The sequence below is a fragment of the Haplochromis burtoni genome, unplaced genomic scaffold (assembly GCF_018398535.1).
Source record: "Haplochromis burtoni strain Fernald_Lab_line unplaced genomic scaffold, NCSU_Asbu1 Contig_239, whole genome shotgun sequence".
Classification (NCBI taxonomy): Eukaryota; Metazoa; Chordata; class Actinopteri; order Cichliformes; family Cichlidae; genus Haplochromis; species Haplochromis burtoni.
In genome coordinates, this window is record NW_024582600.1 from 237,950 (window position 1) to 261,708 (window position 23,759).

Here is a 23,759-nt window from a genome sequence, read left to right on the forward strand (position 1 = left end):
CCTTCTAAATCTTATTATGGTTTCATCTACCTTAACAGCCAGTAAGAAGCCAGGGGAGCCTCTTATCATTTCTGACATCAAGAAGGGGAGCATGGCTCACAGGTATTTTTTTAGGGACTAGTGTTATATTCCTTTGTAAGGACTGCATGTTTCGCTTTTTTTTTGGGGGGGGGGGGGGGGTCTGCCACCTTAAAAAAATTATTTTCAATTTAATTTTGTTCTGGGGTTTTTTTGGTTTTTTTTTTGTTTTCTGTTTTTGAATTTATATCCATATTATAGTTCACTTTGTCCTTGTGTTTTATGACACTTGTTACAATGTAGCACCTTCTGGGCTATTTTGTTTTGTTTTTAATCTTAGAGTGAATTGCACACTAAGAACTAAAGGACACCAGACTTTACTAGTCATGTGTGTTTCTCTTGTTCACAGTAATACACAGTTACAGTGATATGAGCTTTAACATAGACCCCCTTGCCTTAATCCTTTGTGTCCTATATCCAGCAACGTGCTGGACACTGGAAGAAATTTTTTTGGTCCATATTAACACGATAGTATCAAACACCTTTCTAACATCAGAAGACGGGTACACTGCAGTCATAAAGAAATAGATCTTATGCTCGGGTTGTGTTGAAATGATGGACATTTAATACTAAAGGGATCATTTTGACTACATTTATATACTTAAATGCACTGTGTTGTTGCCTTGTGGATGGGCTCAGATTTTTGTGTTAATAAGCAGCTGAATAGTGCTCAAAAGTAAGTAGTAAGAGTGAGTACTACCACTTTCTAACAATATAAATTATATAGAGGTTTGGAGACTTACATAGCAAGGACCACTAAAACTAGCCAGCTCAACACAGGTTTTTGTTTTTCTGGGTGGCTGGGTTTATGGGTGTTGTATTTATTTTCCAACTAATATATTGAGGAGCAAGCTATGTCATATCATATACTCATAAAGTTACACTTTTTTTAGAATTCCATTGAGCCCTTTTAAATTTGAAATTATAGAAATTATTCAACTTAGTAACATAAGTGTTTTTACTTCAGCGCTTGATTAATATCTAAGAGAGTCTCAAATGCTTTGACTTTTTCTCTCTTTTTTCTTTGTCACTCTCTATTCTTTCACTCTCTCACCACCAGAACAGGAACACTGGAGCCTGGAGATAAGCTGCTGGCTATTGACAACATCAGACTTGAAAACTGTTCCAAAGATGACGCGGAGCAGATCCTCCAGCAGTGTGAGGAACTCGTCAAATTAAAAATACGTAAAGATGAAGACAACTCAGGTACTTCTGTGAATATAGTTGTTTCTATATTTGAGGGACAGAGCTCTGACCTGAGATAAGCTAATGTTTTAAGTTTTCTTCAGTTTATTATTTCAGCTACCGTCAGAAAAAAAAGAAAGCTGTACTAATGAGGTTTGACCACAAGGTGGCACTATTGTCCAAAACTCTGGGACACCGACACAACTAAAATGGTCTTCATGTGAAACAAAGAATGTATTATAAATTACAACATAAATCCAACATGTTTTTACAATATAGTATAATTTTATATAGAAAAATGTGCAGTGACCTATTATGGGAACTGGAAACAACAAGCAGCAGCCTAGAGGCCTAATCCATCTAAGGACTTTTGTGCATGGTCGCATATTCACATTTTAACAGTCTTACAGCTTACACCTTGTATTTGTTCATACACATAAACACATTCAAGTTATATAATGTGACGTAAACACACACACACACAAACTAGGTTAGGGACTGTGTAATGAGGGTAAATAATGAGACTGTAGTCATCAGGCACAAACACACACAAGGAGGAAATAACATGTGTGCATGCTATATGATGACAAGGCAGTCTTTTCCTTGGTTACCATGGAAACTGTGTCTTGCCTACCAGTGTAGTCTCAAGAAGCGTTTTGACCTACTTCTGGAATCAAGTGTGTTTGTGTGTGCACATTTCCAGTGAGCAGGTAATGGGATCCAGTATTACTTAGTGACCTGAAGTGTTTTGTGTGCGTGTGCATCAGATAAGAAGCATCCATCAGACGGTATAATGTACTCCTCAGACTTGAAACACTAGATTAATGTGTGTGTGTGTCTCTGTGTGTGACTGCTTGTGCGTGTATGTGTGTTTGTGTGTATCAGATGAGCAGGAGACATCAGGCAGCATCATATACACAGTGGAACTGAAGCGGTACGGAGGCCCTCTGGGTATCACCATCTCTGGCACTGAGGAGCCTTTTGACCCCATCACTATATCAGGCCTAACTAAGAGAGGCCTTGCAGAAAGGTACATACTCAGACACACAAAATCTCTTCTGGGAATTCTAGGTTGCCACTTTGTAGCTCTAAATGAAATTCCCTAGATTTCTGGATAGAGCATTTTTGTATAAATCCAAAGCTGATGAATTGAAAATGAATTGAATATCTCACTATGTCTGTCATGTGTTACATGTCTGTGTTGCTCTGTAACTAAAAAAACAAGAGTACCAGCCAAGCATGGAAGATTGCGTTATTTTACATTAACCAAATGTAGTTATTTTCACAAAAAAAGCAACTCCAAAAGAGAGGTGACTCATGCTCCATGGCTGCAGACTTTTGGAGTTTGAGGTGATGACCCAAATGCAGATGGAACGAGGCGTGAAACGGGAATTAACCAAAAGCGAGACAATTTATTGACTGGTAAGGGTACAAAAACAAAGGCAAAGGAAACCATAAACTCTAACTGAACTGGAAAAAGACAAGAGAAACATGGAAATAAGAAACATGGAAATCCTGAGATCACAGAAGATTAAACAGACAATCCGACAAGGGACAAAGGAAAACTGACACAAAGTGTACACACAGGGATGATTAGGGAGAAGAAAACACTTGGGAACACAGCTGGGATGACTAAACATAACAACACAAGGGAAGCAAAACTAAACACACTGAACACGGGACAAGAGACTGTCAAAATAAACAGGAACCAGACAGAGACATAGACGAAGACACCTGGGCTTGACACAGAGACGGGGATAAATAAACAGGGGGACAAAAGACCCTGACACGACTAAGACACACAGAGGACGAGGGAGCGAGAGGGATGAAACACAAGGAGAGGAACATGGGGAAAGTAAATGGAGATGAGACATTACCGAGATGCAGACATGACCGAGGAAACCTACACAGAGGACATGACAGACTCTCACAGGAGACACAGGGATGCGATGCACCCTATGCACACATGTCCACTGGCAGATAACAGGATACTGTGTTAGCATAAGGCGACCACATACAATTAAAGCTCACTGCATGTTTGCACAGCATATTGCTAACAAGCAGAACAATTACTGTTGTTGAAGTATATGTCAATGTGACATGTATTTACATTTCTGCAATGGTTAATATCAACTGTGTCACATCAACACAGAATTGAATATATCAGTTGGCAATCCACCAATCATTGGTCCGAGCCAGTTAGATAAAACCAAACAATCAGTGCATCTCCAATTTTCATGTGTTGATATTTTTGTCTCTGCTACAACCAAGCCTATATTCCTTCCTTCCATCCATCCATTTTCCAGATTCTACACCAGAAGTTGAGTGTCCAGCATGTGCCATTTGACACAGAGTAATGACAGATGTGATATTCTGAAACACGAGATGGTAGCTAGTGTCCAAAGCAAGACTGAGAGAAAGATGACATAATGTTTTCCCTGAGTCATAAACATCCATTGGTAAATTCAGCTTACATCCACTCCACCACACAGCACCTTCAGCTTTTATAACAGGCTCACGTGTTATTCCATCAAACTATGTTCACAGAGGCAACATACTACTTTCCCACTTCCAAATACACACACACTGTGACCCCATTTCTCTGAGTCTGTGATGTAATTGCTCTATTTCCCATTCTAAACTGTTGTCGATAAAGCACTCAGACCTGTTGGCTAAAAGCACTCTACAAATAAACTTGGTGCAACTTGACACAGATGAAAGTGCAGGAATACAAACGATAACCACAGTGCTACATCTTACACCGACCCACTTTTTCTCCTTTTCTTTTTTTCTTTTCGGTCAAGTGATTTAATTTTGTTTAACCACCAAAGGGCGTAAGGGCCAGGCACAAACTAGGACCATTATAACTTAGGTCTACCTTATCCGTGTGCGTACATACTGTTCACCAAGAAAGAAAATGCATTCTTCCAGATATTGTTTTTAGTGGCACATGATTTTCTGAAAGTAGCACTAAGTTTAACTTTTTGGCAGTTCTCTTTCTACAAGTCATCTACAGTGCTTTAAAAAAAATATAATTAATTTTTGCATATTTATATTTATAGCACATATTTCACTCAATTTAATACTACACAAATACAAAATAGTTTTTAAATGATGATATTATTTATTAAAAGAAAAGGCTATCCAACCTACCCAACCTACCCCGGGGCAGGGATAGCTCAGTAGGTAGAGTGGTGGCCCCATGATCGGAAGGTCGGGGGTTCAACTCTACTGAACGGCTACCTTGAGGTACCCCTGAGCAAGGTACCGTCCCTACACACTGCTCCCTGGGCGCTGCATTGGTGGCTGCCCACTGCTTCACTGGGTGAATGGGTTAAATGCAGAGGAACTATTTCCCTATGGGGACTAACACGTACACATTATTATTATTATTATTATGTGAAAAAAGTGGTGCTCCTTGCACCTGGTTGTGCCACTCTTGGCAGCAAGAACTGATTTCATGCATTTCGGATAACTGACAATGAGTCTCTCGAGTCACTCTTCTTTTCAGAATTATCTTACTGTATCTCAGCCCCATTGGAGGGTTTTTGACCATGAATGGCTTGTTTAAGATCACGTCAAAGATTCTCAGTCAGATTTAAAAGTCTGACTAGGCCACTCTAAAACTCTTTTTTTAATTTTTTAATTTTTTATTATTTATTCATTTGAGCCATCCAGAGCTAGACTTGCTGGTGTGTTTTCATTCTCCATCAAGATTTTCTGGAATAGTGCAGAATTCATGGTTTCATCAATTATGGTAAGTCATCCAAGTCCTGAAGCAATAAAGCAGCCCCGGACCATCACACTAACACCATCTTGTTTGACTGTTGGCATGATCTTTTTATAAAATGCTGTATTAGTTTTATACCAGACATAAGAGGATACAAAACTTTTAAAAAGTTTAAATTTGTTATGGGTTTCCAGCAGGAAGGCTCTAAGAGTTTCTGGGTATGACACTATGTATCCATCCATGAAGGAGGAGGAGCTATATGCAATCCAAAGCAGATCTGGGAAAGAAACTTATTCCATGAAGTTTGATTGTCATAAGATTCCAAAATAAGCTTATAATACAGTTTTAGTCTGAGGGTGACAGGCTGTAATGCATGGATCCTAGGGTGGAGCTGACGTGCTCAAACGGCTCAGTCACAAATGGTGAGCTTCTAAGACAGGTAGGGGCACTGTGTCTGGTGAATACTTCACTGACAAACTTACTGGCTGCCACCTGTGCTGTTGCCCCTCTAACCACACACACCTTAATCTACTTGGAGAAATTGTCAACAAAACCTACCTTGATTTAATAACCTGACAGACTGAACAGGAAGCAACATAAAGTTTGATATCCGCTGCCATTTTTGGCCACAAAAACCTAGACTACAGTTCTACGAGTGCTTGGGAAATACCACGGTGACGTGCAGTGGGGTGGTCATGATAGTAACTGAGCAAGGTACCATGGAGTGTTTAAGGTATTTCAATTGATGCAAACCACATCTGTGCTTTGGGTCTTTATAGTAGAGTAGACCATGGTAAACAAAAGATGATGAGGAACTGTTTCCACTCATGTCTGCACATGGGTCTGTTCCTAGATTTCTGGACAGCTGGGCAGTGACTGGGTCATCTAACTGCATTTGTTTAATATGTGCACGATCTGTCAGTAAAACTGGAGGCATAGTATGGCAATATAAGCTACCAGTGATGTTGCACTCTGGCAAAAAAAATCTGTGGGAACAAGGAGGAAACTTTTGGAGTCACAAAGACCAGCAGGCTAGTCGGCTGATATCCCATTAGCCGACTAGCCTGCCAGGATGGAACATTAGCCACTTGAGGCTGTTGTAATCTGTATATACTGTATATATAGTTACACGAAGGCCCTTTGCAAAAGATCTGAAAGGTTCAAGAACTCAAATCACAGCTAAGTGCATGGCTTTTCTGATTTATGCAGGGTTAATAGACCTGTGATTATAAAATGTATTCCTAAGATGAATGGGGATGCCAGGTTATAGATTATAGCAAAATGCTGATAAAAACATTTGTTCATTAAGTCAATAGATAGCCAAGGAATACCATCAAGGACACACAGGCTCACAGATGGATCCGTCCACTGGTGAGGTTGGCAAGGATAGGTGTTGTTCTCCAGGATTTAAGCTCATCCTTATCAGAAATCAGAGTTAGTGATAAGCCTAGGTTATGATTGGGTTGGGTTTGGCTCTGCCTTGTTGCAACTTGGGCAAAAGTGAGTTGTGTACCAATTCTGAAATGTAAGAAATATAAAATAAACATAAGTCACCTTTGGTCTGGAGCTCCATGCAAGATCTTACATCAAATTGGGCAGATGATCATGAGAAAAGTGGTGGATCAGCCCAAAACTACAGGGGAGGAGCTTGTTAATGACCTAAAGGCAGTTGGGACCACAGTCACCAAGAAGACATTTGGTAACATGCTATGCTGTAATGGACTGCAGCAAAAAGGCACATGTATAGGCCCATCTTACATTTACCAGTGAACCTAAATCTGAATCTAAATGATTCAGAGAAGACTTGGGAGAAGGTTATTTGGTAAGACAAAACCAAAATCAAGCTCTTTGACATCAACTTTGAAGGAGTGCTTAGTATGAGCACAAGAACACCATCCCTATATCCTTAAAAAAAACTTATTTGTTATGCTAGGCTTTCTCAAAAAGTGTTTAACATATATGTTTAGTATATGCTTTCATAAGCCTGTGTGTGAGACCTCAAAATGAATATCTTCCTCAAATTAGGTTGGAATATAAGAGACAGTTTTTCCTTTCTTATAGGGCTTTACAAGAAAGTGAAACTTTTAATGATATTCAAGGGAGGCAGTGTTATTCTTTTCACCTTGTTCTGACCTTAGTCCAGTCATATGGCGGTTTATCTTAGTTTTCCCTTACTTTATCTTATCTTAGTTTTGTATGAACATAAAAGAGTAAGATCTTATCTATAGAAACTCTGTAGTAACACTGTGTCACTGCAGACCATTGTTATATTTTTTTTCTATCCAATCGTGTGCCCTACAGTAGTTTGAAAACCATGGAGCCAAGGTAAATACAAATTTGTTTTTCTTTTTCTCTAGCTTTAATTGCTTGCTCTTATCTAAGTATAAAATAATAAAATACAGGTCAGAAAGCCTTCCTAAAATATGAATGTAGCCATGAGCAATACCACTGTGGTGCAGCCCCAGTGTCACTATCCAGTCGCCTGCCCTCTGTTAGATTATAATTGTGTCATACTGAGATTCACCAGTCAGCCTCATATATGTCCAATTTAAAACTAATCCATTTCACACACTTTCCACAACACCACAGGCAAATAGTCACGGCCACACTTATAGCCATATGCTAACATGTCGTTAGCATGGAATCTCTTCGCTGTGAGTGAAGACACAAAGGTTCTCCAAAGAAAACCACAGGGGGAAAAACACACACACACAAAAATTGTAACAACAAATCTAGTCAGACACTTAAATCATCTTCACCCAGTTGAATATGGACATGTTAAAGAAGCTAACACAGGACAAGTGTCTTGCCTCTATATTAGCAAAGCAGTTATGAGGAAAATTATAGAGATAACTGGAAAAGCAAAAATGGGTGTGTGTCCTGATAAGATTGATTTTTGTTTGTACATGCTGTCAGTTAACTTTTTTTAGAAAATCAGAATTGGCAAAAATCTGTATTAGTTGGAAAAAATTGTAATCAAAAATAAACCAGTAGCAATAATATTTGTAAACACTGCAGCTGCTTTTTTGTACATTGATCTTTGATTTTGTAGGAAATGAGAATTTTTGATATTAGTGTATTTTGCGGTATTATTTAAAAATACTAACATGGTGCACTAGAGGTCAAAATATGTTTTCACAAATAACTTTTTTGATAGATATTTAATGGTTTAATGCTATTCAGACCCCTCTAGAGTCCTTTTTAGGCTTATTAACAATCTTCTTGTATAATGATATGTATGAGGTTTAACATTTTTTACTTTTCCTGTGTGGGAATAATACAAATTTCTACTTCTGTACCTTTGTGTATCTCGTTACCTATGTAGGACAGGGGCTATACATGTAGGTGATCGGATCTTGGCTATCAACAGTGTCAGCCTGAAAGGGAAGCCGCTGAGCGAAGCCATCCACTTGCTGCAGATGGCTGGAGAGACGGTCACTCTCAAAATAAAAAAACAGCTTGACAGTAAGTATAAAAACTAGTAACAGTAACATGCATTTTAAATCTGTCTTTTGTGCGCAGTGTTGGCTAACATGTTACCGTTGCCACATTACATCTTTCAGTACCGCCGTAATGTAACACGTTACTGTGCTAAATTCAGTAATCAAAGTTACAAATAAGGTGTTACTTGCATTACAAAGGTTCTTCCATTATCTGCACACCAGGTGAATAGAACAAAAACCTTGCGCAGAATCAGATGGTTTCAGTTCCTGTGCAGGAGGTAAAAAAAATAGGAAAGTAATACAGCAATACAACTTTTGCGGGGCGAAGATATGGAAACCCTGTTGTTTAAAACATGCATACAATATTTGTACTGTATAAGTGGTATGTAACAGGTTAGCTGTTTGCAACTCATATCCTAATAGATCTGATTTAAAACCTGTTTATAGGTAAATGCAGAGAAGAGATCAGTAGGTTAGCCAGTTCAAGTTTCATTTTGTCTCTTATAAGCATTTAATGTTGAAAAATATACATGTAGTAAAAGGTTCACATATGTATTTTACCAAGTTAACAATTAGAGTTAACCTTTAAATTAAATTGGCCTCTTTTTTTTTCTTCAAGACATAGAAGACAGGAAGACAGCAGATGTAGAGGACACAACAGAAAACGAGATCAGTGACCCTGAGGAGGACGATTTGACAGACAGCCAACAAACCAACAAGCTATCAGAGCTCTACTCCACAACAATACCCAGCGTTGACTCTGCTATGGAGTCATGGGATGGCTCAGGGCTGGATGCAGGCTATGGGAGCCAGGGTAAGCTACATTTGAGCATGTGTAGAAAGTGAAATTTCAGGATGTCTTAACCCTGTAAGAAATATGTTAATGAAAAGAAGGAATATATTAAAAGCACTCTTTCTTGTATTTGGTCATTTCATCTATCCTCTTGTAGGTACATACACCCATCAAGCAGCTGGTATCGCTCTACACCCGCATGAGTGGCGTAGTGCCAAGCAGCAACGAAGTACCACGCCTCCTCCTGGACGTCGGAAGAACTACCCGTTTAGTGACGGAGGCTTCAGTGAGGATGACTGGGACAAACCACCAGGGTAGGTCTGAATTTAGTTTTAGCTACAAAGCTGTTCGTTGTGACGGTCTTTTTTTTTTGTGTATCATACACTTTTCTTTTGATATCACCTTTTTTATTCATAAAAATCCATATAAATGTTGACTTATTGACTAAGGGCCATTGTAGGCTGTCTGCACTCACTTGATTGTACAGTTTATTTGTGAGTGTGTGTTTTTTATCCCTCAGCAGTAAAAAGAAATGATGGGGTGACCTTGACCTCAAGGTCAAGGTGATCTGACCTTGACCTCAAGGTGACATAGATAATAGTTTCTATGGTTCATCAACACTATCTTTTGTCCTGTCTTCCTCTCCTCATACCCAACCGATCATGACAGATGGCTGTGCTTCCCTGAGTCTGGTTCTGCCAGAGGTTTTTTCCTCCCAGTGATGCCAAGTGCTTGCTCATAGGGATAATCAGATTACTCGGGTTTTCTTTGTTTCATTGTAGGGTTTTTACCTGACAATATAAAGCTCCTTGGAGTGATTGCTTTTGTGATGTCAGTTCTATATTAATTATTATATTGTGGAATGATTAGGAATCACAGCTCAGACAGGTCCTTCACTTTTAGTCCCTATCCTTTGACCCAGTGTGAAATTGACTGTGATTTCTATCTACTTTTTATATACTCTAAAGCTGTTTTGTTTTCTGTATCTTTTACCCTTTGGCCCGTGTTTGTCTTTTATGTTTGGTGTTATTGAACAGCAATTTAGTCAGCCCTGCTGATGTTTCTAAAGCTGTTTTATGAATAAAGTGCTATGGTATGGTGTGGAATGGTATGATATATTTCACCACTATAGATCTTCAAAATGCATGAGCTTATTTTCTGCAAGAAAGGATTTTATCTTTAACACTGTTTCACTGTGCCGGTATCATCACCAAGAGCTCTTGGCGAAGGGTACACCTCATTGCAGAGATTGAGTCATGAAGTCAGTGCTACTGTGAATATGTTGTACCTGTGTCTTTGTGTATCTCTGTGTAAAGCTGTGATGAGTCAGAAGGCTAAGGCTAGTCAGCATGTTAAAGTTACATAACACTTCTGAGGGTGTACAGCGAGAGAAAGGGATTTTCGAGGAAAAAAACAAAAATCAGTAAAACAATGAAAGTGAATTAATCGTGTTAGTTTGGGACATTCTGGGTTAAATGATTACTTTTGTTCGTTCGGTTTAACCATGACAGATACAGACAGTGTGTGTACAGATTCTGTGTCCTTAATGCCTTTTTGTAAGTGAAAGTTCCAGTGCTAAATCAGGCACACTGCATGTCATGTAGCCAACTACTCTCTGCACTTTAGATAAATAAATATTATAATTATAATAATTATAATCATAATAATAAAATATTTAAGAGAAAAATACATTTCGCACAATACACAACGTGTGATCAAAAGGCAGTTCCATGAAGATAAAGCTTAAATATGTTTGTCTTGCTTTGCATGGTTTTCCCCTTTTGTAGTACTCAGCAACAGAGAAAATCCAGCAAAATGGGTGTGGAAACTTGTTTTATTTGTGTGTCTGTTTTTGTGTGGCAGATTTATTGGCCAGCAACCGGATGGCATTCTATTGGATCCAGAAGACAGTTTCTGGTGTCAAGCTCTGGAGGACCTGGAGACCTGTGGCCAGTCAGAACTACTAAGAGAAATAGAGGTTAGTTAGTATTTTTCACAACTATTTGACTTCAAGTGTAAAATTGGCATCAAAGATGAATACTGGACTTAATCAGCATACAGTGCTCACTGAAGTGGATTTGCACTTGAGTCAAAGGGTTTTAACAACAGTTTTGTCGCAGGTTTTTATGAACCCTCATATTTTAATGGTTGTAAACATCATGTTTAATCTGCAGTTTATTTTAATGTATAGCATGTTTAGTATTTGCATTCTTTTATTTGCCTGATGCTGTAGAACATGGATATCTACTCATACAGTATCTATATATACACTTCATAGCTAATTTGTCTTTTATACTGAAGAGCAACATGTAAAGACTAAAGCAAGGCTTTAGTGGATATGATTGCAGGCATTTTAGTTCTGCTACGTATAACCCCTCAACATAGCATTATAAATCCACCTTTATGTACACTCATTGATGTAATAGCAAACCAAATCAAATCACTTTTATTGTCACATGACATGTACAGGTACACTGGTATAGCACATACGAGTCCTTGAACTTGCGAATTCTTGTGTGCAAGCTTCACAAGCAACAGAGGTGTGCGAAATACTATAACATAAGAACAAACACAATATAAGAACTGGAATCGCATTACTGAATATGTATACTAAATATGTATATACACATATCTTTGTGTGTGTGTGTGTGTGTGTGTGTGTCTGTGTCTGTGTGTGTATACATATGTATAAAATTATCCATCCATCAATTCGCTTCCGCTTATCTTTTATAGGGTTGCGGGGGGCGCTGGAGCCTATCCCAGCTGTCATAGGGCGAGAGGTGGGGTACACAGGGCTAATACACAGAGACAGACAACCATTCGCGCTCACATTCACACGCACCTATGTAGCAATTTGATTAATCAATTAACCTATCCCCACAAAACTGCATGTCTTTGGACAGTGGAAGGAAGCTGGAGTACCCGGAGGGAACCCATGCAAGCACGGGGAGAACATGCAAACTCTACACAGAAAGACCCCAGCCTGATGGGGGAATTGAAATCAGGACCACCTTGCTGTGCGGCAACAGTGCTAACCACCGTGCCACCGTGCTGCCATGTATAAAATGGCAATGGTATTTAATGTATAAAATGAAAAAAGATAAAATATACAGAGGTCAGCAGTTGGATATTGTGCAAAACAAGTGGCATTTATGTACAATATGGATGTTGAAGTTCCGGTAAGTGAAGGTGAGGTGTCTATGAAGTGTTCAGCAGTCTGATGGCCTGATGGAAAAAGCTGTCTCTCAATCTGCTGGTTCGGGACTGGATACTGCAGTATCTCCTGCCTGATGGAAGTAGTCTGAACAGTTTATGGCTTGGGTGGCTGCATTCTTTGATGATCCTCCCGACTTTCCTCAGGCACTGCTTCCTGCAGATGTCCTGGAGGGAGGGAAGCTCACCTCCTATTATCCTTTCGGCACATTGCACCACTCTCCGGAGAGCTTTTATTTGTACTAACCATGTGAGATCCTCCACCAGATGTACACCTAGGAAACGGAAGCTGCTCACTCTCTCCACAGCAGCTCCGTTGATGGTGATGGGGGTGTGTGCTTCTCTGCACCTCCTGAAGTCCACTATCAACTCCTCTGTCTTTGCAACGTTGAGGGTGAGATGGTTGTCTCAGTGGGTCAGGGCGCTGACCTCCTCCCTGTAAGCCGTCTCATCACCTTTGGTGATAAGACCCACCACTGTAGTGTCGTCCACATACTTCAAAATGATGTTGGAGTTGCTAGTGACCGTGCAGTTGTAGGTGTAGAGTGAGTACAGGAGAGGCCTCAGTACACACCCCTGTGGAGCACCAGTGTTCATTATGACGGGGGATGAGGTGATGCTGCCCAGTCTGACCAATAGTATTTAAACCAGTAACAAATTGTGCTGAACGTATGAATGTTTGTCAAACAATCACATTGGCAAGCACTCAATGTCTCCAAATGGTTGGTTACAAAGCGGTAACTCAACTTGTTTCAATTCATTGCAGGCATCCATCATGACAGGCACAGCCATCAGTCTTGGTGTAGATGGTGTCAACAAGCCTCCATCTGAGCCCATACTGACCCACAGCAGGATGAGCCCATTGCGGCGAAATTCTCTCCTGCATCAAGGCAACTTGCACCACCAAGGAACACACCTCCATCAGGGTGCCCATCTTCACGAGGAAGCCCACCTTCATGAAGAGGCTCAACTTCACCAAGGTTAGTCACTGATATGACACAACTAAGGGTGGTTGTTTCCAAATTTTAAACAGAAAAATATAGTAAAGTATCATTTTATACCATGTATAGAAGGATTACTTGTTAAACAGTTGGTTAAAAACACTTGCAATATGTTTGCCACTCAGACCCCCATCTACACGAGGAGGCCCATTTCAACCAGGAATTGCACCTACAACAAGGGGTTCACATTCACCAAGATATCCAATCCCCTCTCCTGCACCACGAGCCCAAGTCAAAGGCCTCACTGAGAGTATCAGAGAGGACATGGGAGTCCCGTCGGATCAAAGAAGAGATGCAGGGTATTCTGTCACCAACACCACTAGAGCTTCACAAAGTGAGTTCAGAGAGAACTGGACAAAATATGTTTTTGATGTGGTGTTAGGATGAAATATTGAGAATATTAGGTAAACTTGCAGTAGATAATTAGAATTCAACCAAAAATATCAATGTAACCATTCAAGCTGACATTGCTGTTAAAGTTTGTAAGCTTTGGTATCTGGTCCAAACTTTAAAGTACACATTTTGACTTGACATGTCAAACACTGTCATTACTAATAACTTGAATAATATCCCCTTTCTAGCTAGCATGCATGGTGAGTTCTAGTTTACTCTTATGAGGTTTGAAATGTTCTTTTTTACAGTGCAGAGTATTATGTAATACAGTATAAATACCCAGCCTCCCTGTTATGCAAGTGACTACATGTAGTTCAGCCTTCCATGAATTTACAGTCACAATTTGAGGAGACGAGGGCCAAGTGAAACATGTACAGCTCAGAGCCAGAATGAGAAATACATGTTTTATCCATAGAGAGAAAATACATCACAGTGAACAACTGTTACAGCCTTAAGTCGTGCCTCGTTAATCGATCATACAACATTTCAGATGAATGTCATAATGCTGCTGCATTTTTGGTTTTGTATCCAAAAGGTACAGCAAACAATCTGGATTGCATTACCAATAATAAAGACTTTATCTTACAGTTGTCCATTATATTATATGGCTTTGTCCATTTATTCGGCTTTTGGTTCCTGCTTTGTGGCACATGGCAGTTCACTGAAGAAAGACGTCTATTATCAGCACAATTGTCATTATCGTTTTTTCCGTTTATTCTTTAGGACCTTGTATTACAAATAAACTTTCAGCTGCGAATACACACCCAGAAAGCAATCAGGTTAAAATGTTTACATGGTAAAATATTTATTTGGATCAGTTTACAAAATAGTTTATTCCACCCTAAAGTAATAAATGTCAGTTTGTGTGCATTTATTCTGGTCGTCCTGTTTAATGAGCATTTTTATTCTGCTTGGGATCTTAAACCAGTTAGAATTGGATCTGGATCTCAGGCTAAAAATCTGTTTATTTTAGCATCTGGTGTTGGTTTGGTTTTAATTTGCATACAAAACTTTTAATTTAGACAAATTTTTGTACTTTGATTAAATAAATTTGAATATGTTAATTTATCAGTGACATTTCTTTGTCTAAATTTCATGTGTTGCGCAGCTTTCTTTATGTTTGTGTGCAGTTATCATGGTTACAAGTGTTATTCCCATCCACAGAGAAACTTATTGTTCCTGCAGTGACACAACAGATATTTTGAGACAGTTTCATCAGACGGGTTGACATGTGAATAGTCTTTTTGTTCTGTTGTCTTGATTAGGAGCACAAGATACTAGCAAATTACATTTTATTACTCAACCTCACATCCTTGTGTTCTGTCACTAGGTAACAGTGATAAAGGACCCAGAGAGTGATGACTTTGGCTTTAGCGTGTCAGATGGTTTCTTGGAAAAAGGTGTTTATGTCAACATGATCAGACCTGATGGCCCTGCTGACAGAGCCGGGCTTAGACCCTATGACAGGATCCTGCAGGTGATGATGATGATAATAATTAGTGTACTGCCCATCATTGCATCCCTAATTCTAATATAGTTTTTTGTTGTGAAGAAAAAAAAAAGCTCACTCTGTCCTCAGCATTTGGAAAAATTCTTTGCGTCATATTTTGTTATGCTTACATGTAGTTATCTTCACGTCCCCCTCTTTTTTTTTGTTTGCTAAATTAAAAATGTCTACAGTTATGCAAATTACCAAAGTAACCATTGGCTTAATCTTTTTGACTGCATTTAGGTGAACCATGTAAGGACGAGAGACTTTGACTGTTGTCTGGCCGTACCTCTCATCACAGAAGCAGGAGACAGACTTGAACTGGTCATCAGCCGCAACCCACTTGCCAATGATGACCCAGAGGACAATAACAACACTTTAGACCACGCACTTGACCTGTAACACAAATACATACACGTGCACAAAACATACAGAAGACATATTGTAACTGGTGATGAAGCATAAACTTATACATAGTGGAACTGGCCCAAAAACGCAGACACACACTCACTCACACACACACTCCACCGGCTTGCAGTATATCTGTTTAAATACAGAGACTCCTACTGGAACACACATCCTAACACGTGCATGCTCACATAGTCTCCCCATCCCATTTACACTGGGTTGAACTGCTTTTACACAGTACGGTCTGTATGAAAGCATCACCACAATACAGAAAAACACACCAAAAGCTCTCCCGATAACTGGCTGGACTCACAGTGTTGTTTCGATTTCAACAATGACTTACTCGGCACTTTAAATAGCCATTTTTACTCATTTTAACCTGCAATACGGGTAAGATTATTTCAGTTTTTATTGCAAGGCCATATGCTCCCATGAACCTACAGTACTTGCACCTGAGAGATCTGCCTTATACAATATTGTAAATGATTTTACCGGAGAAAAATTCTCAGTTTCGGGTTTCCATTTGTTTCACAGAAGGTTACTAACAGAAAACGGAACAAACAGTTCATAATGGGAGTGTGTCTATAATAAATGTAGCCATTTTAGAATTTCATAATGCTGCTAGGATTCTGCTCAAACACTGCTGCTCACTTGACATTACCAAGAAAAAAACAAAATTCTGGAGTGGTCAAGTATAGCTCTTTTTTTTCAAGGCAGACTTCTCTATTGGATCTTGCTGCACATTATAATGTCACTTTGGTGACATCACAACGCTGATTTATGAAGATGTCATCAGTGATGCCATCACAACTGCCAAACTGTTATTTTGTTTCATGCTATCATAAAATGAAAGTGAAAGGAGGGAAGGGCGTAATTTCTGCTCCCATTGAAAAATGGTGTCTTAAGTGGAATTGACCAATTACGGCTTTTGCTACACCATAAATGAGCATGAGTGGCTGTGCCCCAGAACAAACTGTACTGCCAAACGAAGAACACCTGCATTTGAAATGTGCCAAATGTTATGACATTATCCACTATATCAATAGTTGTCTGAGATCACTGGGTTCACCTCATCATATTTCATTGCAAGACTACAATGTCAAGCAACAGTAGCATTTCAAATTCATTTCAAATCGCAAAATTATTAGATTTGAGGCTCAGTTTGATTTAATGTAACATCTGTTTGTCTTTATTGGCATATTTGTGTAAGGATGTGTGCCGCAGAATAAATTAACTAGCAGCTAGTTTAATTTTAAGATGTTAAGTCTGATTTATATAATCCAACAACAAAAGGATCATTTCACTTACCAGCGACCTCAAAACTAATATATACTGTGAGCCACTGGGACCATTCTTGGAGAAGAATGCCTAAGCAGTGAATAAAGCTGTTCCCAATAGCAGGCAGTGTCAACACAATGACAAGTGTGATTTAGGAGGATCTATAGGAATTAAAATACGCATAATTTTCCATTGGAGTATCACTTATAAGTATGAATCATCGTGTTTTCATTTGTCCAGCATGAGATCAGCATTTATGGTTGTGGGCCTTCTGCAGTAATGCCCGAGTGTCATGCCGCCATATTTTACAGAAGAGAGAAGACACAGTTGTTCCCGATATGTTCCAGAACTGGAATATTACCAAACTGGAATATTTGATAATATTCTATTTTTTGTTTTCTTTTTTATTATATAATCTGTATTTCTTCTACACATCTAATAAGGAAGTGGTATACAGTTGCTTGTTGCTTGCTTGTGATCACCACTAAACCCTATGTGGTCCTTGAGGAAGATTCAATTATTGAAGAGTCTCATTGTCATGGATCATTTATGCTGTTGTATTAAGGCAGTGGGAACAACAAGCAACAAGTCATAAAGAAGTAACATTCTCTTTGTTGTGGCTTTTAATTTAACAGCCTTTTGAACTATTCAAATAATAGCTATAGAGCACTACTGCTGTTTGGATTTATTGGTAACACTCACCCTTTTGCACAAAGATTATGAACAAAGTCAATAGCATCATCTGCTATCAGACCTACTACACTAGGTTGCTGGTGAAGCCAGACTATGGACAAGTTTCCGACACACACATTCTTACACAAAAGGCTCTGATAACAAAGGAAATGAAACCGTACAGTGTGTGTTATGCATTTATTATCAAGCCATTTTGTTGTGTCTTTCATGAATGTCTGTTTATGATGTGTAATTTATATGTGAGTGTATCAGCAGGTTCTATTCCAAGGTGCAATTGGAAATTTCCAGAGTTCGGCCTGAGTTAAACTGAGCCACTATCCTTTAATGGTCAGCACCCTTTGAAGCACTGTGAGCATTCCTGACTACTTGTGTGTGCTCATTTGCAATTTCACCATGGATCCAAGATTGAACTAAGAACAAACATTAGTTTGAACAGAGTGTGTGCCAAATGTTATGTCAAGGATTGAGAGCTGGTTTTCCCACTATTAACCTTCACCACAACATTAAGTGTTGTGGTTTCCTTGACTGACAGCTCATTAGTGCAAGATTCTAATCAGTTCACATAATGCTGACTATTGGGAAAATAGTAAACCTTTCTCTTCTTCCTAAAGCCTCCCCTGCTAACTTTTGATTAGCAACCTTGTCACATCTTACAGATCCCTTCTTGAACTAAACCTGATCTTAGTTGTGCGATAGTTTTAAAGCCCTAAGTATATTTCTACTTCTACTGCTAAGGGAAGGTTAATTTCTAATTCAAGAGACAGCCAACTAGAACCTTACACCTGCAATGTGGTTAGACACACAATCTGTATTTTTACACCACTGACACCTCATTAATGAATGAGACTACAGTGTCCAAGGCCAAAGGCAGTACATCAGGTCAGAAGCACAACAAGTAGCATTTTTTTTAGTTTGGAGTGGTGCACCATTAATATTTAACAGAGCTAGTCCTAGCTGTAGCATCATCTTGTACAGCTGCAATTTATTTATTAATTTGATTTATTCTTCTTTGTGTCAACATAAGCTGTGACTCATCAGCCATCATACTAACCTGTTTTGGGTTTGACTTTCCCAAAAACTAAATTTCAGGGTGCTTGATTTTATAATCAAGGGCACTGTGCATCCGACTAACAATAGTCATAATGCTCAAAGTAGCTGGAGCACTGAAATACCCTTCACACAGAAACTTTAGAACTTACAAGTCTTCAAGTTTCAAGTTTTGCAACCCCAGACATTCCATTTCCTTCAGACCCCTAATTTCTCATGATTTTTTCTTATTCCTGCCAAAAATGTGTTTGCTCCAATTGTCTTTGGATTAACTGAAATTGGGCTGGCTCTTGTTCCCTCCTACTGATCTTGGCAGTTTATGAATGTGCTGTGCAAAAGTAGGTGCTTAAATTCTACAAAGTAGCAGTTAACTTAAATAAATTGCAGTAAACAGAATAAAACTAAAATCAATCTCTGGTTTTGCTACCATTTTCCACCAAAACAGCACCAATCTTTTACACTTTAAGCTAACTGGCATCATCCAAATATTTCTAAGAACTTACCACAGTTCACTTCTTTGTCTTCTTTAATCCTATTGATAGACATGATGAAGCCATACAATTTCAAAGAAACTGCTCATCTATGTATGGGTTGCTCTTAGTTAACATTTAAATACTTTACTGCAGTATTTTATAAATGCGCAAGTTGCAAGATAAAGGTTTTGTCCTTTTTGAGGAAAAAAACAAATCTAAACATCCTTTGCACACTTGTGTGTGTACACATATTAGCATGAATTATGGTGAACAAAACTATATGGAGTATATGATGGATACATCATCAGTATAAGGATATTATTATAAGTGAGTAATAGAACAGCATTTTTTTTCGACAAGACTGACAAAAAAAACTAAACTTTGAGAGAGTCACAACCCCTGTTCCTACCATTTTCTTATGTTGTTATGTAACAGAATTCAGCGGCACCCTATAAGAATTTCCATGTCTGTATGGGTGTGAATAACAAAACATATACAGAAGACTTCTATTTGTCAACGTTTCTCTGTCTAATACATGTATGTGCAAAAAATGTCCACTACTTCTGGGCATACACTGTTTCAGAGGTGTGTGTGTGTTTGTGTGTATGTGTCTGTGTGTGTGTGTAAACTAATTTGTGTACATTTCATTGTACAGTAGTGAGGTTTTAAAGGATTGTGGGCCTTTATATTTTTATTTCCAAAAACCGGAAAAGGCTTAAAATAGTGTAAACTCAACACACATACAAAAAAGGGACATTTACTTCTCTCCAAGCACTTACTGCTGAATATAAAGCACACTGTTGAATACCATGCACTGTAAGTATTTTCATGTACAATGGAACAAACTTTTGTAAAGCAACAAAAAATGAAAATGCTGAGAAAAGCCTTCTGAATAGTTTTTTTGTTTGTTTGTTTTTTTCTTTTATGTATGTATGTGGCCATGTATACTCCCTATGCATTTTTGGGTCAAATGTCAGTTTAAAGCCCAATCCAGAACCGTAACAACTGTTCCGCACGGATATGTTTATAATACAAAAAATGTTATTTAATTCCCTGTGCTTTTTCGATTTTGGGGAAAATAAAAATGTTCATGTGAAGATTTAATGGTAATGTACCACATTTTATTAGACTAGCTTGTTGGCATTACTCCCCTGAACCCATTAAGCGATTTCAGTACATTAGATAAGTTATTACATAATCCACCATATATTACATCATCAGCTAAAGTAAAGCCCTTTCACAAGCCCACGCCTGCTCAGTCACTCACAAATATACCATGTAAACATGGTTAATCTTGTCGTACAGCTTAAGTAAAGGGTGATTCACCTTCTGACCAGAGGATGCTAGTTCATGGCTATTGAGCAGTAAGGAAAGCCAAACTAGGTAAATGTTACTGGGTAATTACTTTATGCTTCTATAACAAGTTCCTGTAGGGGAGAGAGCACATGTTGCGTTTTCTACCGCACGAGTTGTCAATGTGCAACGTAAGCCAGTCATGTACTCATGATTTTGGTTGGGAGACTACAGTCAAATATTTGTGTTACATTACACCTTTCTATTAGCTGTGTCTGTGGCCAGGACAATCTTTTGGCTCTTTATTTTTATTTTTGGTGTGCATTTTGTTTTGTTTTTTAACATGCAGTGTCTAAATTGGAGAGCCTCAGCTGCAGCAAACTGTGGGTAGCAAAACATTCAATGGCTACAAGGAAACTACATTATCTTGTCACCTCTTGTCAACTCAACAAATCAGAAAATTACCAGTAACAGATAAATAATGTTAGCTGAACACTAGCAAGTTGTTACAGCTAGCAAACTATAGCACCTACCAATCTGACCATTAGTTATACATAAATAACAAATACAATTGTGACAGCAAAACTACCCAAACCAGTGTATTAGCTATTTATAGCCATTTTATTCACAACTTGCCACAATAAGTGAGCCGCAACAAATCTACTTAAACTAACCAGCTATAAGTAGGCTTGTTGCTGAGAACTATACAATGAGTCAATAAGATGTCTTGTTAGCTTACTGGCCTGTTTAATGACAGTTGTTGATGAGCTAACTTAAATTTCTTCTCCGATATCTAGCCAGTTAACCTATTTAGCTCAATGATAAACACAAACATTGACTTCTTCGTTGCAGTCAGCGTAATTATGACTTGAAACTGAGAAAATGATGTCATGCTGCACATTTCAAAAGTAAGAAATGTCAGTGTCTCCAGTCTTTGTTCCTATTTTTTTTTTATTAATGTGTTTATTTTTTTAATTATGTTTCATGCTTTATTTTTTAAAGATATTTTGATTTGTTCTTTTGCCTAATATGTGTTTGGATGTCAAAGTTGCTACGGTTCTGGACTGGGCTATTAATAATGTACGCATTGATATTGTGTATTTTTTTTTCTATTCTATGTAATATAGTATTTTTCTATGACAGTATGCTCTTCCAAAACATAGGAAGAAAATACAAAATGAAAAATAAAACGTATAACTTTGTTGTTGTCATTTTGATTTGTTTGTTTGTTTGTTTGTTTGTTTGTTTGTTTCATTTTCTAAGAAACAAAGAGTGTACTGCTATACTTCTCTTTTTGAGAAAAGAAAAGATTGCAAAGAAAAAAAATAAAATGTCTAATTTTATGTTGGATGTGTGGATTGTGTTTATTTTGGTAAATCTTTGTGACCAATGGAAAACAATGGACATTCATAAGAGATTATCTTTGGTCAGGATAAGCTCCTTAAATCAAACCTTTATATCCAAAAATTTTCTATCCAGGGAATTTGAACAAGACCTCATTTTACAACTAAAGAGATCAGGTTTAATTTTGGTTCTTCACCCCAAAGCAAACTTGCAGTGGAGGTAATGCTTCCTAGAGAAGCACAAAATGGAGCAGAGTAATCACATTTCTACCACCTACACTGGGGGTGCTCAGGCTGGGGACTCAGTCGTCCTACTGGGAGACAGAAATTTGAAATAAATTTGCAAGCATTTCAAGCATAAGTGTTTCACTTCACATCTTTATGGGGGTATTGTGTGTAGAATCTTGAGATGAAAAATTAATTTAATCCACAATGTAATAAGGCTGTAACATGACAAAATGTGAAATAAGTAAACGTCCCCCAATGTGAAACTGGACGGCCTTTCATGATACTCTATGTTTTACTGTTTTTCTGAGCACATAATCCTGTGTTATTAGATCCCTTATCTAAGAGATTGAATTAATGGTTATACTGCCCAACATAATGGACTTGATCCTGGAGGTAGACCACCCTATACGATTTATATGCCTTCATCAGTTCGATTACAGGTAATTCATTGGGCTCACACTACTAAGTTCACTTGTTATCCCAGGTGTAACCACACACTTACTTTCCTCTGGACATTTTTTTAGTGGACAGGCCTAGTCAGGGATGTGTAACAACATGTGTCTGTCCCTACTCTGTTTGTGCTTAAAACACAGACTTTCCGTTGTCTATCAGCTCATTTACATAGATCCTTAGCTGGACATCCATGGTCCCAAATTGTATTGGATTTTTATCACCTATCTGTAACCATGAACAGGTAACACAACCATCCCAACTTTAATCAATTGTTTTTCCAGGGCTTTTCATTTTATAGCCCTTCCCAAGCTGCCTTCAGCCTTATGCTCAGTCTCCATGGCATTCCACTGGACGTTGTCTGACCAGGGTACACAATTCACCTCAATTCACCTCCAGCTTCTGCTTCTCTTCTATCTCCAGACTTAAACAAAAACTGAAAGGACCAATTAGGAGTTGGAGGCAACCCACAATATACTGTTTCATCTAATTAAACAACCTGGAGCTCAAAACTGTCTTGGGTGGAATACACCCATAATTCCATGATCTTCATGGCACCTATCATTAATCCTATGATTGTACATCTAAAACGGCCCAGAAACCCGATGATTCAAAACTCATTTGATGTTTCCCAGCTAGAAATATTTTGTTCCAGTCCTGTGGGAGACCCTTCCTGTTTCCTCTCTGTTTTTAACTGTTTTTGAATCTGTTTTGTCCTGAACTTACGTCACTCTCTTCTGTACAGATGCTTTTTGCCCTTAGTTTCTAAAAGAGACATTGATGATGAGACAGCTGTGGAGCTTAGTGTTTGAAGAAATCACCTGCCTGCCCCTGTCACTGACCCCACTCTAGAATCTCACAGTTTCAACCTGTAAAACTTTTTGATTTCAATATACCTTTTCAGCTTTTAGTACTGTTTCCAGCACCTCAATCCTGGTTTGGTTCCTTGAGACATGCATATGGATCTTTTGAAAGGCTTGTTTCCGTTTTTAGAAAAAAGACATGTATTAGAACCAGTTTATGTCTGTATTTCTATTTTGAAAACTCTGTACATTTTTACTCTAACAAACAACATGGGTATTTTTGCACATGCAAGAGTGTTTTCTACTGTACATTTTGCTTTTGCTGACGGAATTATTCCCATGAGTCGACTGTTATGTAAGAGATCTAACACACAACATGCAAAAAAGTGTTAGCATACACACAGTCAGGCACACACAT

The 23,759-nt window shown here is 38.4% G+C and overlaps 1 protein-coding gene across 5 annotated transcripts in view; it reads left to right on the plus strand.

The window, feature by feature from the left end:
- grip2b (glutamate receptor interacting protein 2b) overlaps positions 1-23,432 on the plus strand; it is a 170,359-nt gene extending 146,927 nt beyond the window's left edge. For 4 of the 5 annotated variants that reach the window (XM_042227026.1, XM_042227029.1, XM_042227030.1 and 1 more), the window contains exons 15-25: positions 39-102; positions 1,139-1,284; positions 2,149-2,293; positions 8,319-8,458; positions 9,056-9,250; positions 9,387-9,543; positions 11,093-11,207; positions 13,209-13,422; positions 13,569-13,777; positions 15,167-15,313; positions 15,569-23,431. In XM_042227026.1, coding sequence (XP_042082960.1) covers positions 39-102; positions 1,139-1,284; positions 2,149-2,293; positions 8,319-8,458; positions 9,056-9,250; positions 9,387-9,543; positions 11,093-11,207; positions 13,209-13,422; positions 13,569-13,777; positions 15,167-15,313; positions 15,569-15,727 — 1,691 coding nt within the window. In that variant the 3' untranslated portion in view covers positions 15,728-23,431. Of the gene's footprint in view, positions 1-38; positions 103-1,138; positions 1,285-2,148; positions 2,294-8,318; positions 8,459-9,055; positions 9,251-9,386; positions 9,544-11,092; positions 11,208-13,208; positions 13,423-13,568; positions 13,778-15,166; positions 15,314-15,568 lie in introns of all 5 variants that reach the window. The other variant, XM_042227027.1, reaches the window with a different exon arrangement.
- The last annotated feature ends 327 nt before the right edge of the window (positions 23,433-23,759 follow it).